The sequence below is a fragment of the Tympanuchus pallidicinctus genome, unplaced genomic scaffold (assembly GCF_026119805.1).
Source record: "Tympanuchus pallidicinctus isolate F22 unplaced genomic scaffold, pur_lepc_1.0 scaffold1, whole genome shotgun sequence".
Taxonomy (NCBI): domain Eukaryota; kingdom Metazoa; phylum Chordata; class Aves; order Galliformes; family Phasianidae; genus Tympanuchus; species Tympanuchus pallidicinctus.
This window is the reverse complement of record NW_026294618.1, coordinates 20,920,125-20,939,202: the sequence shown is the minus strand read 5'-3', so window position 1 is coordinate 20,939,202 and position 19,078 is coordinate 20,920,125. Positions and strand designations below refer to the sequence as shown.

General features: G+C 34.9%; 2 protein-coding genes across 2 annotated transcripts in view; one reads left to right on the top strand and one right to left on the bottom strand.

Moving 5' to 3' along the window:
- CSMD1 (CUB and Sushi multiple domains 1) overlaps positions 1-19,078 on the top strand; it is a 984,784-nt gene that overhangs the window by 677,595 nt on the left and 288,111 nt on the right. Inside the window, exon 8 of the mRNA XM_052696996.1 lies at positions 16,882-16,969. Within this exon, the coding sequence (XP_052552956.1) occupies positions 16,882-16,969 (88 nt within the window). The remainder of the gene's footprint in view (positions 1-16,881; positions 16,970-19,078) is intronic.
- LOC128087832 (uncharacterized) overlaps positions 1-19,078 on the bottom strand; it is a 303,478-nt gene that overhangs the window by 188,513 nt on the left and 95,887 nt on the right. The gene's annotated exons all lie outside the window — the stretch shown is intronic.

The following is a 19,078-nucleotide window of genomic DNA, read 5'->3' as shown; positions in this document are numbered from 1 at the left end:
GGTTCGTTACATTAAAAAAAAAAGTTAAACTCTTTTTAGCAGTTTTATAATTGTAAGATGAAATCTCGCTGGATGTGTGTGTTTTTAAAACTATGTTAGGTATTATTTAATTAGAACAAATTCCTCTCATTTGCAAACAGACTTGCAATACACTTAATAATGGATGTCTGTTTCATGACTTTGCATTTATCTTTGAAGTGTAGGGTATTTTTTTTTTGGTGAAATATTATCTATCATTCATCTAAATTAGTTTCTGATTTGGCATTCTTTATCTAAAGAACAGTTTATTACTGACATAATATTCTGTCTACAAGTAAGAACTTAATTGATGCATTAAAAGCTCTTGTGCTTTTGTTTGCTAGCTTGGTGTTGTTTTCTTGGACGTAGACTATGGAGTTTTGTCAGGACAAAAATATCAGGACAGAACTATCAGAAGGAAGAACAAATTAAAGAAAATTATGGTCTAAATTCATTTTTGTGACTTATCAAAAGTAGTTATCCCAAATCTCTCTTATGAAAGACAGTTGTCATGACATGAAAGATTTTCACATTTCCAACATGATATATGGAACGTAACAAAAATTATAGACCAAAAGCCTTCTTGGTGCTGCCAAATTAGCAATCCCAGTTGTCAGAATTGGTTGTATATAATAGGAAGCTTGTTAGTGAAGTGTATGACCAGGTAATATGCTATTGTATATTCTATATTGCATGATTTAACTCTCAAGAAAATAAATTGTGAGTAGAACAACTGGATTTCATTCCCCTCTTTCCTTTTTTACTCACGCACCAAGCATTGTCATCTCATTTCATCTAGACTAACTCAGAAACAGCAAAACAGGCAGTTGGGACTGGAATGAGTTTTTGATATCTTTTCTTGGTTTTAGCTTACGTGACAAAATTACTCAACTAGTATTTCTACAATTTGTAACAAGTTTTAGCATTTGCCTTCCTTCAGCAACACAGGGAGGTCATGGGAAGATATACAATCAGTATGTGGCTGTGTCTATCTACTGCTCCTTCCCTATCATGCTGTTCATCTGCTGCAGCATGGGTCCTTCAAAGGAGCTGCAGTTCTTCAGGATAAACCTGCTCCACCATGGTCTCCTCCACCGGCTGCAGGGAAATCCCTGTTCTGATGCCTAGAGCACCTCTTCACTTTTCTTTTTCTGACCTTGGTGTCTACAGGATTGTTTCTCATACTGCTTCTTTCTTCACTTCCCTCTCACACACTGCTGTGCAGTGTTTTCTACCCTTCTAATATGTTTCCCAGTGGCGCTATCTTGGCATATGTGTAGCAGGAACTGTCTGTGTAGCACAGGGCAGCCCTGGCCTCGTTTCACAGAGCAGCCTGCAGCCCCACTGCCAGTGCTGTGCTGTGGACACACGGTGCAATTCTTAAATCACACATACAAGACATGGCATGTTTAATTTATTCATGCTGCATTTAGTTTTCAGTTTTACCATGACCTGACATACATGCACTGGTTTTGCACTGTAAAATCTCACATTTTTATGTTCTGTAGGCGAGTCTACCCCTTGACTGGTATATCTTTATAACAACACACAGCATTTCAGAAAACTGGATCTGGGGGTAGGACAGTCCAGTGCATTTTGAGGTGAAATACCAGATCTGGCTGTACTATAAGAAAAAGAGGGAGTTTACTTTCAAGGGATCCTTCAAGATCTCCATATATAATCTGAAAATAGATACAAGGTGATATGCTGCAATGTTTTTGTAGCTGCTCTTCTGCTCTTTTTCACCCACCACTCCAGATTTTCAGGGCATGAGAGTATGTGGCATCTATCACAGTGCACAAATCTTCACTTTTCTGCAGGAAGAAAAAAAAAAAAAAAACAAAAGAAAACATGATCAAAAGCCTACTATTTGGAAAAGAGGAGGGCAATTTAGAAAGAGTATTACAATCAATTGTGGTTATTCGATCCTCCACTGAGGTTAAATAAGCTTGTGAAGTGTTTTTTCACCTGTTGGCAGAGATCCTGTCTTGCTCCAGTTTATAGGAGGGAGAGGAGCTTCTATTAATATCTGTATACCTGGTGTGAGACTAAGAAACAATGGTTCAAATATTGGTCCGACCACTTCATTATGAATCCTGATCAGGGAGACAGGGAAGGGAAGGACGGCAACTTTTACTAGGCGAACAATGGCGACAGGGAAGGGAAAGAGGGCAATAGAAAAGACAGGAAAGAAGTAAGAATCACATAAAGTTGGGATAGTCACCACCAGGATCCAGCAGCGGTCCCATTGCATGCTGTTTTGAAAGTCTGATGCAAAAGCAACAGTGGGGAGAGTAACAGCAGTGTGACTGGCCTTGGGCAGCAAGCAGGTAGCAGGAGGAAGTCGTGGGGTAAGTCTGGGACTTGTTCATCTGTGTCCCCTGCAAGCTTTGAGACAATTATGTAAAAGAATAATATGTTAGAGATCCTTAAAAACCGTACAGAACAATCATTTGGTGATATGCCAAATCTACTTATAGTGGTTCCTTATGTTTCAGGGACACATCTGATGGTGAATATTTCTGGCAGAATGCAATTCATCTTTGTCAGTAGGTCGGAGTCAGTAAGGACGTGCAGGACATAAAATCTCTTCAATAAGTAACTGCATTTCAGTTCAGAAAAGCTGAAATTGTCATTGAGATCCGGAATGTTGTAGTATGTTGTTTCATATGCCTCAGTTTAATTAGTGCCTATCTGACACTTTTATTTACACACGTCAGCTGGTGTAGCTTTATGTCAAGTATTTTTGCTTATCAGTGTGGGCACCACTGACCTAAAAATTCTAACATAATGATATAATAACATTGCTACAATCACAACCTAACAAGATATTTTTTGTTTCTTTTGTCAAAGCGATGGAATTGGCTTTTCACATCAGTAATCCACATTCAATTTATATTTCTACTTCAACAGCTGGAGGCTGACATGAGTGAAATGAGACTTGTCAGACTCAGAAAAAGTAGCAAGCATTCATTCATCTCTAAACTGATCTCAAAATGAAATTTTCAGTTTTAAGGAACTTGGGAGTGGTAACAAGATTACAAGAATATCTGTTTCAAATTATCTAGAAAAAATATAATGACTTTTGAGTACATTTTCATGCTGAGCTAGCTTCAAAAGGCTCACGCACAGTATTTGATCACTTCTTTCAATTAATTACCATGAGCTCCATTTTATGAAGACATGAAGTTGAACTGTTTTGATATTTGCTAGAAATGGGACACTGAGAACATATATCTTGGTCTAGTTTAGTGGGACAATGGACATTCTTACATCAGATTGGAAGACAGACAATCGAACTAATACAGATTCTCGAGAAGGACTGTTTAAAATTTATCAAAAGTTGAACTCCTGGTTGAATTACTGGCACCTTCATATTACAAACAAGAACAGAATATACACTGGTTGCTCTGAAAGTAATGCTGCTTTTTTAGTTCCTTGGAAACTACAACAGATAGAAGGAACACAGTAACACTATTTGATAGAGCAAATTGTCATTTAGAAGACATTTAGGAGACATATTTTTCAGTATAACTATTAGCTAAAAATTTTTCACCACCAATGGGCAAGAGCCTGCATGCCATGCTAATAAAAACCTGCACTAATGGAAATGACCCACTGTTGTCACTTTTGCTAAAATGCATCACCTACTTCCTTGCTTTGCTCACATTTGTTTGGTTTCCATAAATGTTCAGCAAGCATATATGAATATCAGTGGGTGGAACTTTTTCCCATGGAGGAATTCAATTCCACATCTTTGCTTCATGTACACTTCATGCACAGTCAGATGCTGTTTTATCAAAATGTCCCTTTGCTGCTATCTGTTTCATAGCAACAGAATGTAACAGAATACTGATGGGAAGTTTTAGCCCCTACTATCATACCGTGAACATTCTCCTCTGACGTTATGGGCTATAACATAATAAAATTGGAGACACTACTTTCAGAGAAACTCTCATATGAATTTATTCATAAAATCATGTCTTGTGATTAAAAAGAAGCACAATGGATTATCTTAATGATAATGCCTTCACTTCTGAATGTAAACAGCCCTGTCTTTCACTTCAGATGAGAAAAATGTTCCAATCAACAGAACCTCAGTTTTCTCTGATGATTTACTCTTTCAACTAGGTGTAGCGGTATGGTGATTTTTAAAGGGTGAATTAATAAGTCAAGCCCATCAAAGGAAGTTTTTGTTTTTCTTTTTGTTTTGGGACCAAAACAATTGCTTATTCAAAGTTTTTCTCAGATTAGTTTTACTTTGAGCAGCAGAATATATTTGAGGAGCTAATATAACCTCTTTGTGCCTTTCTGTTAGGAATTAACAGGTTGACATGAATAAGGTACAGACTGCGAAAGTAGGAGGAATAAGAATTATGAATCATCAGTTCTATATTTCAGCTGAATAAACAGAACCACCAGAATGATTAAGGTTATATATTCAGGTTAGAAATGTGTATATGATGCATAGAAAATTGTGATTAGTTAGGTTTTTTTCGTTTTTTACTTTATTATTATTATTATTATTATTATTATTTAACATTGTATTTATGAGAAAAGTGGGAGGGAAAAGACAAACCAGAAGATGTTGCAGCTGACATCCACCCTTCTAATCATAATGAAGATGGGAAAAGAGCCAAGCTGAAACAGCATTTTAAATTTTTGTGCTGTTTCAATGATCAACAGAGTGTAATGTATTGTGTACAGCTGCACATCAGCATGTACAAAAGAAAAACACTTATTTTGATGGGGTTTACTTTATTTCTCCAAAACTTCAAACTGAGCATTTACCAAATTAGGAAAAAAAAAAAAAAAAAAAAAAAAAAAAAAAAAAAAGAAGAAAGGAACATCTATTTGAAGAAACATTATGCTCTGAAATTGTTAATTTATCTATAATATGGTGTTTTTCTCTTTTGGGATACTACCCCTAATTACAGCACTTACAGAAAAATTGGATCTTAAGGCACTATAGTCTTATGTCAAGTATACTCTGAGCTATTCTGCATAAAATATCAGTGCAAATCATGTACTGCTGCTATTCTAGTTCTTGCACTTCCACATATGAGACCAAATTGTATCTTTTGAAGTAGTGTCATAAAATATCCACCCTATTTGTTATTTTAATGTCGATTTAGGTAATTTAAATGGTTATTAGATACTTTCAACTGAGACAAACTAACAGTTGCCTACTTTTTTTTTTTTTTTTTTTAACCAACATTTGAAAAAAGCATAAATGACATACTTATGAGACAAAATGATGCTGAGATTTCTGATGTGGTGGTTGTACAAACCTCCATAGAATTCCTGATGCTTACACAAGACATCATAATTGTTTTCCCTGAGTAGGAGCCTGGAAAGGGCATAGGAATGTAAATAGTATTAAAAATACATGTAATGAAACTTATTCCTGGTGTAAAGCATTTTACACTGTGCTGACAGAAAGTGTTTCACTGTACTAAAAACTCACAATTTCTACGTTCATTCTTGAACATGATATCCAAAAGGAAGCAGAGGTCATTGTTTTCTTTTAATAGATATGGGCAGATCAGGATAAGGAATAGTCTTTTGCAGTGTGTTTATAAGAGTGTAAAAAGAGAAAAGCACTATCTGAATTTTAGATGCTTTTAGAAATAAATGGTCATTATCTGCTTTTGGGCATAGCCATGTAAATGTTACTTTAAACACAAAATTGTTTGGGAACTTAAATGATCAAAATGACCATTAGAGAAATCATCAACAGTGGATGTGTGTTAAATATTAAACTGGGAGTTCTTGGTAACTGTAATTCTTCTGGTGTACCCACATACATCTTGTTTGCAGGTTTAATTTACAGGTATTTAACTTCAGTAATGGGAAGTTGGGAGATAGTTTATTTTCTGAGAGCACTGTGCATCCCTTACAAGCTTGCTAGTTAAATATGAGTATGTCAGCACTGCATGGCAATCACAAGCACTTCCAAACAGTGCAAATGCATCTGAAGAAATGTAATATTGATCTATTTATTATATTTATTTTATAACTGAATAAAATTTATACTGTTCTGAAAAACTGTTGCTCAAATTATTTAGTTGAAGAAGTAAACAGTGAAATCACACCTTCAAAATTATGTTCTGCTAAATGTTATGACTTTGGAAAGCCATATTTGTTAATAGATTAATTCTCTTCCTGTTTATGATTTTAACGTGGTTGTTATTTTTCTGAAGCAGGTGAAGCTAAAGATTGATTTTGTACTGTATTTGCTCCATAACCATAATCAGCGGAAAGACAAATGTTAATGATCCTGCAGTTTAAGATACTAGAATGCTCTCCTGTTGCCCCAGTAGACATATTTGGCCACACATTACATACATTTCATTATGATCATATATACTAAAACAGCCATTTACCAATTAGCAGAATTTCTCTGATCTTTTATTGGTATCAGAATGTGTTTTATCTCAGATCTGAAAAGAAAAGCTTCTGTCTATGAGTTCTTAACATTATGTCTGAAAGTAAGTGCTTACCACCACAGTATTTGGAATTTCTTTCTTTCACTGTTTCATTTTCAATATCGTACTACACACCATACTCATTGTATGGTTTTAAATTCCAAACGAGAGAAAGGGAGAGAACTAACCACATTACTGTACCAATAGGCTTAGGATCTGAGCATTTTGGAAGATAAGAAGGTTATTGGGAGTAGTCAGTATGGAGTGGTCATGCTCGACCAACGAGGTAGCCTTCTATGATGTCATTACCAGCTGGGTGAGAGATCAGTGAATGTAGTCTACCTTGATTTTAGCAAGGCATTTTGTCACTCTCACAACATCCCTATAATAAAGTTGAGATAGATGAGTGGACGGTGAGGTGGGTTGAGAACTGGCTGACTGGCAGAGCTCAGAGGGTTGTGATCAGTGGTGCAGAATCTAGTTGGAGGCCTGTATTCAGCAGGGTTCCTCAGGGGTCAGTGCTAGATCTGATCTTGTTCAGTGTTTTCATTGATGACCTTGATGAGGGGATAGTGTCCACCCTCAGAAAGTATGCTGATGAGGAGAAGCTGGGAGGAATGGCTGATAAATCAGAAGGGTGTGCTGCAATTCAGCAAGACCTGGACTGACTGGAAAGTTGGGCAGACAGGAACCAGATGAGGTTTAACAAGAGTGAGTGTAAAGTCTTTCACCTGGGAAGGAATATGTGCCAGTACAGGTTGGGATGTGACCTGCTGGAGAGGAGCTCTGTGGAGAGGGTCCTGGGTGTCCTGGTGGATGACAGGTTGGTCATGAGTGAGCAGTGCACCCTGGTGGCCAAAAAGGCCAGTGGGATCTTTAGGCGCATTAAAAAGAGCATGGCCAGTAAGTCAAGGGAGGTGATCCTCCTTGCCCTACTGTGCCCTGATCAGGCCTCACCTGGAGCATTGCATCTAGTTCTAGACTCTGCAGTATGAGAGACAGGGATCTCCTGGAGAGAGTCCAGTGGAGTGCTGCAAAGATGATGAAGGGCCTGCGTCTGTTCAGCCTCGAGAAAAGAAAAATCAGAGATGATCCTACTAATGTTTATCTTAAGTTTGGCAATCAATGGACATGGCCAACCTCTTTTCAGCTGTCTGTGGGGACAAGACAAAGGGGAAACAGCCATAAATTGGAGCACACGAAGTTCTGCACCAATATGTGAAGGAACGTCTTCATAGTGAGGGTGATGGAGCAGTGGAATAGGCTTCTTAGGGGCTTCTTGCGTCTAGTTCTGGACTCCCCATTATGGGAGATACAGGGATCTCCTGGAGAGTCCAGCGGAGTGCCACAAAGATGATAAAGGGCCTGGAGCATCTTTCTTTTGAGGAAAGGCTGAGTGACCTGGGTCTGTTCAGCCTTGAGAAAAGAAGACTCTGAGAGGATCTGGTCAATATCTATAAATATTTATGTATATGTATGTAAGTTTTATTAAATATATAGCTGTATTGAATACAAGTCAAACAAAAAATAGGAATTTCTTAAACACCATCACCTAAAGCCTGACTGATATCTAAAATTATAATTTATAGTCACTTTCAGGATTACCAATGAAATGACAGCATTCAGTAAGATGCTGCATAGCTATTTTTAAAGAAAAAGAAAAAAACTGTTGTGTGAATCAATAAAGTATGTTATAAAGTGGCAGTGTATTTACAAGTAAATAGCTTTATGAGGTGACTTTATAACCTGACACTGGTGAAAAATGGAATTTTCCCAAGTTCTAAGACATTGAAGTCAGAACAGCAGGCTGTGTTTATTTCTTTTGAAAAGAATGCTTCTGGATATCCTGTAAAATTGCTCTTTACTACTGATTCTCCATCAGCTTTGTTGTTTCAAAGTAAATTACCAATTCTTTTACATTTCTGAATAAAGTGGCATTAGAAAATCAGCTCTAATTTTGGATATGTGTTTTAAGCTGTACAGCAGGGATGTATGGTTTGCAAAGGAAAAGGGTATAATGGTAATTTCACTTTCATGTCAAGTTTATGCTTCTCTTTTACATTCTGCAGCATACAAATGTTAGCAGCATACAAAATGTTAGTACGTTTATTTTTTAAATAAAAATATTTGTATACTTTGCCCATTGGATAAAATCTTGCCTTCTCATTATTACTGACGTTTTATCTAGTGACTTCACTGAAGTTGCAGATTTCCATTTTCTTGTGTTTTGAGTGCTGTATAACTGTGGTAAAATGAAGTATTTTTTCATTGATGGGAGAGAGGTATTTTTCAACCAAATACACATTTTGAAAATGGTGCAAGAATTTAATCATCTGCAGCGAGGCATAAAAAATACTTTATTCTGAAGTATGGTGTGGAATTAATCACAAAAGAATTTGTAGTATCTTTATTTGAAAGATTTGAACACTGTAAGACCTTGTTAGGCTTGATGACTATAGGTAAGACTGGAATAGTTTTACTCCAACTAAGCCACAAATTAAACACAGTGTCGTTGTAAAGCAGCGATCTGGGTCATGGTTCTGCTGGGCTTACTGTCTTGACTTTGAGCAACATAAAGATGTGACTTAGATCATTTCATTAATTCTGATGGTTAAGTAGGGACAGTATTTTGAAATTGGTATCTTCCGCAAATCATAAACTAAAAGATAAAAATTAGTTTGGATGCTCTTAAGCATGGATTACTTCTGTTAGCAAGCCCAAATAAGTGATAGATTTTTCAGTCTTGTTACTCTTACTGTGGGCTTTGATGTGAATTCCTTAACTGAAAGCAAACAAAATGTTAACTTGTACATGAGATGTGATATAACTACATTGAATGACTAGAGAATTAATTTCCTTCATTTGAAAATGTCAGCAATTTAGAGCCAACAGAGATTTATTGCACTTGAGTTAGCAGTACTTGTTGACAATAATACCTTGCTGCATGTTGCCCATCAGTTGAAGGAAGCTGGATGCACACCATGCACCTAGTTGGCCTGGTTTTAGTGAGCTTGGTTGTTTGTTCCTTTGCTCTGATGAATTCAAAGTCTGAAAATCTGGAGTATGCAACAAACAAAGGATTCTGTTTCAGAATAAATGAGTCAAACAATATCTCAGTAACTGCTTGTATAGCGTGAAAGATGTACACCATCCCCCCCGCCTCAACTCCTAAGGTAGATATGGTGAACACATTTGGTTCTGAACTATTACTTTTCATAGAATCATAGAATGGTTTGTGTTGGAAAGGACCTCACGGATCACAAAGCTCCAACTCTCCTACCACAGGCAGAGCCACCAACCTCCGCATTTCATAGTAGACCAGGCTGCCCAGGGCCCCATCCAACCTGGCCTTGAACACCTCCAGGGATGGGACATCCAGAAACTCTCTGGGCAGCCTGTTCCAGCACCTCACCACTCATAGTAAAGAATTTCCCCCTGATATCCAACGTAAATCTTTCTTCCTTTAACTTAAAACCATTTCCCCTTGTCCTGCTGTTATCTGTGACTTATAGCAATTTTGCCATGATAATGTGGAAAATAAAATATAATCCCAATTCTCTGTATGTTCTATTTCATAGGTAAAATATAGTTTACTTACAAATTATTGCTAGAGCTAACATCACTTACTTCAAATAATATTTTAGTTAGGCTAGAATACAGATATTTAAGTATGCTAAAAAGGTAAATTTCATTTTTTTCCCTCCACAGCTCCTGAATGTGGAATTTCTCAGTTATGTGAAAATACATTTGTTTAGATTCTCTCCTTGATCCAGGGATAAAAATAAAATATAATAAAAATCTTTTATATATTATATATAATAGCTTTTATATAATATATACAATAAAAGCTGCTTTTTCTTTTTTTCTTTTTTCTTTTTTTTTTTTTTTGGAGTGAGAAGGCATGATTTCAAGAAAAGCTGTATTAATACGCGCACAGACAGAGCTGTGCGTCTGGCCAGCCTTAACTTGCTTCATTAAACTGGAATAAATCCTGACTTCAGCTTCAGAAAAGAGAGTAGGATTCATTCAAGGGAGAATTAGTCAAACTCCCTTAGGGTATCAAAACAGAACAAAACAAAGTAAGATTTCAATTTGCATATTTATGGACAAAACCACTATTGGATTTATGTAAGGGCAATTTATTCTCAGACCTTATGTTTACTCAGGAATAACGGGTAAGTAGGACTTACCAGCTGTTTTAGTTACAGCCTATATATGATTACAGGTAGCAGCTGGAGAACAGAATGCGTGAATATATGTTAATTATCTAGATTCTTTATTTTAAGCATGCGTTGACAGCAGCAGTCCAGTGGAATGATGATATGTGTATCTGAAGTGCTGGAGCTTATTCAAAACAGCTAGAAGAACTACCTTTAGTGAATGAAAATGATTTCTGTTTTCTATTGCATAAATGCATATGTCTGATCTGACTTTTAAAACAAGAGGAATTGTTGAACTTTCCTGACAAATTCTTCAAGCTAAAATACTCTTACAGGTGAAAATAATGGAGAAATGCAGTTTAAAATGAAATCTAGTATATGTCTATGGATTGAATAATGAATAAAACAATACTTTCAAAGTCTTTTTAATCATTTTGAAGAAATAACATCAACTGAATGTGTGTTCTGGGCCCAGATTCACTTTTGGGTAGCTTTTTTCTCCTAGAATAATAGCCCAGATTGACCTTATGCAGCTAAGTCAGCTAGATAATGTTCACAAGTACTGTATGTTTTCTGTTCACAAGTATTTTAAATCGTAGAATCAAAAAATCACAGGATTTGTGTGGAGTTGGAAAGGATCTTTAAAGGTCAGCCAGTCCACTTCCCCTCAGTGAGCGGGAATGTGTACAGTTAGATCAGGTTGCTCAGAACATTGCAATCAATTCATAGGTAAATTACAGAAAGAGTTTGAAGTGGCTTTTTGAAAGTTGTTTAGCTGTTGAACTGCAAAACTTTCATTGCCATCCTTCCTTGCTTGTCTTTTTCTTCTCTTCTGTCTTTCTGGGTTTCATTGATCTGCCAGTTTTTCATTAGAATTAGTTTCATGCAAGTGCTTCTATCTCAGACAGATTGTTATTATTCTGTTTCTCATAAAAGCTTTACTTAAAACCTATGCGAATTTGCTTTAAATATGTTGCACCATCAGTTACTGTTAACAATAGTTATCCTCTCTTCTAGAAGACTGGATGAATTTATACCAAATAAATAAAATTATGTAGCTCCCTTTATATTTCTTTGTACTATTTAAATGTATAACTTTTTTTGTTATGGTATTTTGGTTTCAGGTATTATTTTTAGTAAAATCTGTACTTTCTACAACATACATAATTTTATTGAATTATAAGGCAGTATATATTAATAAGCAAAGCTCTGATCTCTTTTATGGTCTGATTTCCTTTATGGGGAATGGTGTTAAACTAAGACAGGTGAGGTTTAGGTTAGAAATTAGGAGGAAGTTTTTCACACACAGGGTGGTGACACGCTGGAACAGGTTGCCCAAGGAGGCTGTGGATGTCCCATCCCTGGAGGCATTCAAGGCCAGGCTGGATGTGGCTCTGGGCAGCCTGGTCTGGTGGTTGGTGATCCCGCACATAGCAAGGGGGTTGAAACTAGATGATCGTTGTGGTCCTTTCCAACCGAGGCCACTCTATAATTTTATGATTTTATGATATAGCCATATAAATTAGGGTACATACTTAGTAATTTTCATGTATCATTTCTGCAAAAGACATAACAAGAAAGAGTTAAATCCATTTTCTGTCCTCATTCGCTCAAGTGTTCAAGAGACAAAACAAAAACTTTGTGAAGTAGTCAAAATTATGTAGACCAAAATTAGTAAAATGAATTTTTATGATTTTTTCATATAAAACTTTTTTCCCTTATATGACTGTGTCTCTTCTTTTAATAAAAGAATAAATAAAATGAAATAGAGATTATTTTGGTGCATGTAAAAACATTGTCTATAAGTAAATTTACTCATGACTTACTTGCTGCTCTGTTATTTGCATTAAGACACTATATTGAAATGGCTAATTCTTATGTGCTGCTTATAAATGCAACACACTGGAAGTCTCCTAGTAAATTTATTTGGAAAAAAAATAATCATTCATTCGTTTTGATCTGCATAAGTAATAAAATTGAAAGCTTGAAATTGTCCTCAAGAGAGGGATAATTGAAAATTTCAAACATGCATAGCATAATTTATTGTGGAAACTTTGAGTCAATTAATTCTCTCTGTGACTGTACTTGAAAAATGAATTTTTGTAACCGAAGTTCTTTGTATTCACCTATTAATTCAAAATGTCTAGATAATAATAAAACATCCAGTGTATTCAGACATTTTATACAATTATAATCATATATACCTTTTCTCCATGTATTGTTATGCCAGGACATAAGTACATATATTAAGTATATATATTTGTCTTTTCCTGCAACCACATTTTTCAAAGTTATGCACAAATAATTTCAAGGGCATTTGATAAAAAGTAATTGAAATGTTTTGTGTTCACTGTTGAAGCATAATTTTTTAATGACCAGAATGACATCTAGAATTGTTTAACTTGTTTAATTTATTTTTTTTTTAGTTATGAATCACGCTTTTCAAAAATTAAAATGTAAATAAATGTAAATCTGCAGACCTTATGAATAATAACGAGTGTCTCAATTAGTGTAGCTCTTATCCTGTTTCATTGACCCAGAGTCATTGCACTTATGGATGATTTCTTGGCTGGCAAGTGGCTGCTATTTACATGTCAGCTTTTATTTGCATCATAATAGAAAGATTAAGTACCCATTCTTTGTAAAATCTTGTTCAGTTTACCGGCTTGTCAGTCTCTGCTAGAAAAAGTGCCATTTCTTATTACATCTTTCCACAGTGCATTCTGGGGTCTTTTCTCTAACCTCCGGGCACTATTTGATAAGGCCATCTTATAGGTGATTCTGGTAATTTTTGTTTTAATTTGAAAAGTATTCAAAACTGTTGAAGGAATGTGTGTACCTGAGTTTATATCCGTTTTATGTTTGTTTAAACCCAGAATATTTCTATGGGCTGCTGATATCTTTAGAAGAATGTGTAAATGACCAGAAAGACTGCCAAAACATGTAATATTTAAAATTTTGTTACTTCAAATACTTTTTCTGACGTTAATCTCATGGAACATGCACCATATTCTGTCGCTGATAATTACTTAAGTAACTGAGCAGAATAGTATGAAGAATTATCATGTAAAGCAATATCATATTTTCATATTTGACAGTATTATACATACCTGAAATTAGTTTTTACAATAGAAAGGTTATACCAAAAGTATCTGAAGACTATATTGTGACAGGCTGGTTTTGAGAGTTAGAAAATACACTTTGGTGTGTTGTTAAGAACTATTCAGTGCCCTAAATTTCTGTGTCATTAATTGTACCTTTCTTATGATTTCACAGGAAAAAAAAAAAAAAGAATTAGTCATGGTCTTTTCCATGGGAAAATAGGACTAGAGGGAATGGCCTTGAGTTGTGATATTAGGAAAAATACGTTCTCTGAAAGAGTAGTCAGGCGTTGAAACAGGCTGTCCAGAGAAGTGATGGAGCCTGGAGTTTTTCAGGATAAAAGTAGATGTTGCACTGAGGGACGTGGTTTAGTGAGCATGGTGCTGATGGGTTGACGGTTGGACTAGATGATCTTGGAGGGCTTTTCTAACCTTAATGATTCTATGATTCTACAAAAGATTGGGCATGTGATTGAATGAATTTGAAGATTTTTTAGAGAGGATTTCTGAGAAAGACTGAATGATGAAATATGTTCTGGATTGGAGATGATCAGATGGGAGGTGGTACTTTTTTCTACATCTCAGTAGCAGTGGATAATGGTCAGAAGCTGTGGAAAAGGGGAAATTAGATGAGACTAGAAAACAGGAAGAAAAAGCACTGGGATTTGCTTCAGTATCTTTTCATCTCTTTTATGTTTGCATGATAAATATAAAAAAATTAAAAAATACTGACAGATAAGGCTTTTAAGTATAATAACAAATAACCCCATGTATGCACTAAAGATTCTGGTGTTTCAGAGTGGTGAACACTCTGAAATTAGTTAATGATTGCATTAATTTGTGATTTTTTTTTTTTTTTTTTTTTGCCACATGGAAAGACAGAAACAGACAGACTTGTTTTATAGGGAATTTGATTTATTTTGTTATGACAGCATGTCATGCAGCCACCATCTGTTAAAAAACACTTGACAGTTCATTGTGGAAAGCAGAAGGTAAAACTTAGGCCATGTTTAGCGAAGGCTGCAGACATCTTGAAAGATGTGCTGAGTTCCAGACATATGACACCTGCTCTGTTTCAAGAAGTACTTCTCTGTTCAAATGGTAGTGTGATAGTGATGTGTGAATGTATTGACAGGGGAAAATAGTAGCTGAGAGAAAATATTTCGCAACTATGAATTTCCATCTGGAGGAATCAGAAACTCTGTGCTACAAATAAGGTTTCAATCAACGTTTCCTGGTGTTCAAAGCAAAATATTTATGCAATTTGCATATATATCTGCATTGCACTACAATTCTTTTGTATTTAAACATTATAGAAAATGCAGTGTTCTCTACCTTGTATTACAGCTGTTATTATAAGGCTCAAGTTTAGAGATGTTGATATGTTCAATAACTATCAAATGGCTTATTTTCATTTTTTCTCAATTTCGTACTCAAAGTTGAACTGCACTTTCACTAAAACAACTACATTTCTGTGCCAAAAAGTTGTTTTTTTTTGTTGCTGTTTATTTTCCTGTAAAACTGAAGAATTGTTAGTGTGAAGTTTATTTATTTTAAAGTGTGTAAGTGTTCAAGTAGGCTGCTTATTTAGCAAGCTTGTTTTTTGACTGTAACAGCATTTCAATGCTGGTACTTCTTGAGAAACTACAAAATTAAGTTCTCAGATTAAAATGCATGTTTACTGGCTAGTAGAAATTTGTTTTCACAACCCTATTAACATACACACACACAAAAAATATCTATTAATCCAACTTATATTAGGGAAACTACCAAGATTAGACTCTCAGTTTGGATGCTTTCAAGATGGCAAATTTAAAGAGGTTTTGTTTTGTTTTGTTTTTAGCTGAACTGTATTTTTTTCCAAGCATTTTTAAAACGTATTACTTATTTATCAGGAAACATTTTTTTCATGTAAAATAAGTTTCTAATTCTGTCTGAAAATTCATTTTCCGATTATCATAATCTTTCATCACCTAGCATAAAGAAAGATTTCTGGGACTATACACAATTACTGTTGTTAAAAAATGTGGACAAATAGATTATTCCTTTTCTCAGCTTTTAAAGCATTTAATGTGCCACAATAAAAAACAACAACAACAAAACAGAACATAAATAAATGTTAAAACATTAAGTGTTGCATATTCTTTAAATAGAATGTGAAGTCAAACATTTTGGTAATTATAACAGCTTTAGCTGTAGTTATATTTTTGTAATACTGCAATACATCTTTTTTTTATTTTAATCTCTTGGGAAACTTTGGATTTCATATAAGTTAATGGTCCCTGATGTAGCTGAAGATTTTATTACCATTTAATAGTACATATCATGCTTGTGACTATTCTTTCTGCAATAGTATTCAATTTGAAAGTATGTCGCTGTGAACCAGACACATTTTGTGTCTAATCTCTCATCACCTTTCATCTCTAATCCATTCAAGTTTGTACAGTTTATTTTATGAAACTAAAATATTCCAGCTGTTTCTCGTTTGTTTGTTTGTTAATTTTATTTAGGAAGAACATTTTGCCCTGTCCTTAAACATTCTCAAAAATCTTTTAAGATGGAAATGTAGTCCTCAGATTTCTACTAGTGTTTTTCTTCTGTGGGGAAGAGTGTGTAGCAATGTATAAACATACATATGTGTATATATATGTGTGTATGAACACATATGAAAACATAAGTGTATTCAGGTTTTCTATATATTCTGTATATTCAGTGTTGTGTTACATTACATTATATCATCTTCAAAATATTTGTTTGTTACAGTTTGGACCTTAGTTTTTGTATATTTCTAATCCTGCTTAATTTTTTTGGACTGCAATCACACAGTGGTACGTTGCAAGTATTTCAGAAAATGACTTCACAAATGTTGTTTTTCCTCTCCGAGAAGTGCAATGGGTGTTGGGGTATCCATAAAAAGATGACTGACTACAGAAAATCAATCACTTATTATTTTTGAGAAATAAAACATATTTGTTGGTGGTGGGTTTTTTCATCATAATAAAATAAACAGTACACCCAATAAATCAATTCTATGGGGCTTCTTTCAGTCAAAATTGATATCATTCCAGAAAAGAAAATAGGAATATACATGTGGCCATAGAAGTTAAAATATGGGAAAAGTGAAGAGTCATCTTTTAACCTACATGAATAATTTTTTTTTTCTTCACTTTTCAGTGACGCAGAGTGGGGATGCAGTTGCATCTGATACATGTCCTGATCCTGGAATTCCTGAAAATGGGAAAAGAGTGGGCTCTGACTTCAGGTAGGTATATTTAGTTTTATATATGCCCTAGAGGAAAATATTCATAGCTACAGAATATGCAACTAGAGTTATGCATAGTTTCCCAATTTTTTAATGTATTGAGTCTTTGTCAGAATAATTCCAGTTCATTGCAGGTCTTGATTGTTTTCACTTTTTTTTTTTTTCCTGTTGTTTGTTTTAAAAAATAAATTTTGGATCCCGATATTCTTTTCTGTATGTGAAAAAAGCAGAACTCTCTTCACAGCATAAAAGAGTGTGGTGAGAGAATTGTTTGTTTTCCCACTATTTAAAGATGTTGGAAGTCTTGAGAATCGAATGTTGTGTCCAATACTTTTATGTTTGTCCTTTTTTGCTGTAACATTCATCTAAAAACAAAAAAGTTGAAGTCAAGTGGACTACTGTATGGGGAAGAGGAAGGTTTCTCTATTTCATTTTCTGGGGGGTGGGAAAGACAAAAAGATTTTAACCCTCAAGCATGGCAGTTAAACCTCTGGCTCTTGCACAGATTTATAAATCACTCAGAAGGAATGGAAAGGAAAATTTTATAGGAATTAGAATTTTGCAAAGGTCTTTGTAACTGCAGAACACAAAGTCAATCAGACATATTGCTCCTCAAAGAAATGGCATAATGGAAAGGTGAAGAATAATTTTAAAATGTATTTCTGACTACCTTTTCCTAGATTTTTCTCTGTTTACCCTCAAACTAAATTGAGAGGTCATGAACAACTAGACTACTGAGAGGATCAATTATATGCAGTCATAATTTCACTACATAATTACACCAACTTGATCCTGACTGAATGATTTCTAACAAATAATGAACTGAAATAAGTTTTTCAATAAATATGCTACAGAAAAATAAGCTGTCCAGAAAAATATTTACTACATAACTGCTCTTTATATTATGATTCAGATTGCCATATACAGTTGCTGCAAAGGAAACTGTATGCTAAAAAGATATAGTATTCATTCCCTCTCCAAATGTCTGCTGTTTTACTAAAACGTGTAAGTTTTACCTTCATATTAACTAATGCTTAATGCATTGATGAGGGAAACATCAGTTGGTACATGACTAGGTAAAAATGAGATACTAAAATACAACCCTCTCTCAAGATGTGTTGTGATGTTTGTGCATATTCAGCTGAGCAAAACTTGCATATATACAGTTATTTTGGAGAATATTTTGCTTTAGTATATGTACTAGGTATATATAACTTTTGTCTCCTTTGTTTCAGTGCTCTCTTCAGTATGTAAAGTGTACATTTTCAATTACACTTCAATTTACAATTTTACAATTCTTCTGAAATCCTCTAAATAAGTACTTAGTTGAAAGAATAGAAATCAGCATATAGGATCACTGTTACAAGTGAAGAGAAAAAAACAAAGATAAAGATGTAACCCCCTAGTCTAAATGTTTAATGCAAAACTGATTTGCACTGGAGGTTAATTCCCACTCCATTAACCGTAGGCACACGAATGATTTCAGCAGGTCAGGAGGGTGAGGAAACCTGAGCACATGGTACAACAGGGCTCACAGAGCTGGTTTTGCTCACTCTCACAGAATCTGAAAAAACTCATTGCTGTTCTCAAGCTACTTTTCATGAGAGCATAAAAGAGAAAGCTGGATTCTTCTCAGAGGCACACAGTGACAAAGCAGAAGCAATGGACAGAAGTTGAGACTTCTAGATAAAAGGAACTTCTAATGTGTATATATATATATATATATATAAAAATATATATGTATATATATTTACTATTATGGTGATCAAACACTGATGGAAATTACCCAGACAATTTGTAGAATTTCCAGGGAGGCATTCAGAGCTGAGGTGAACAAGGCCCTGAGCATACTGTCCTAACTAAATTTGCCTGGAGTATGTCTTTAGACTGGATGCTCACCAGAGGCTTCTTTCAACCTGGTTCATTCCATGAATATCTCTGAATCTTGTGCAGATTGTATGTGATTATGACACAATTTGGACTGAGAAGAATCTCATCTAGTTATGGTCCTGTGTCATACAATCGTTAAGCAACAACTGCACATGTGGTCTGGCAGGTCTAAGCACTGACAAGCTGGAAGATGATAGGAAAGACAATTAACTTCTTTTC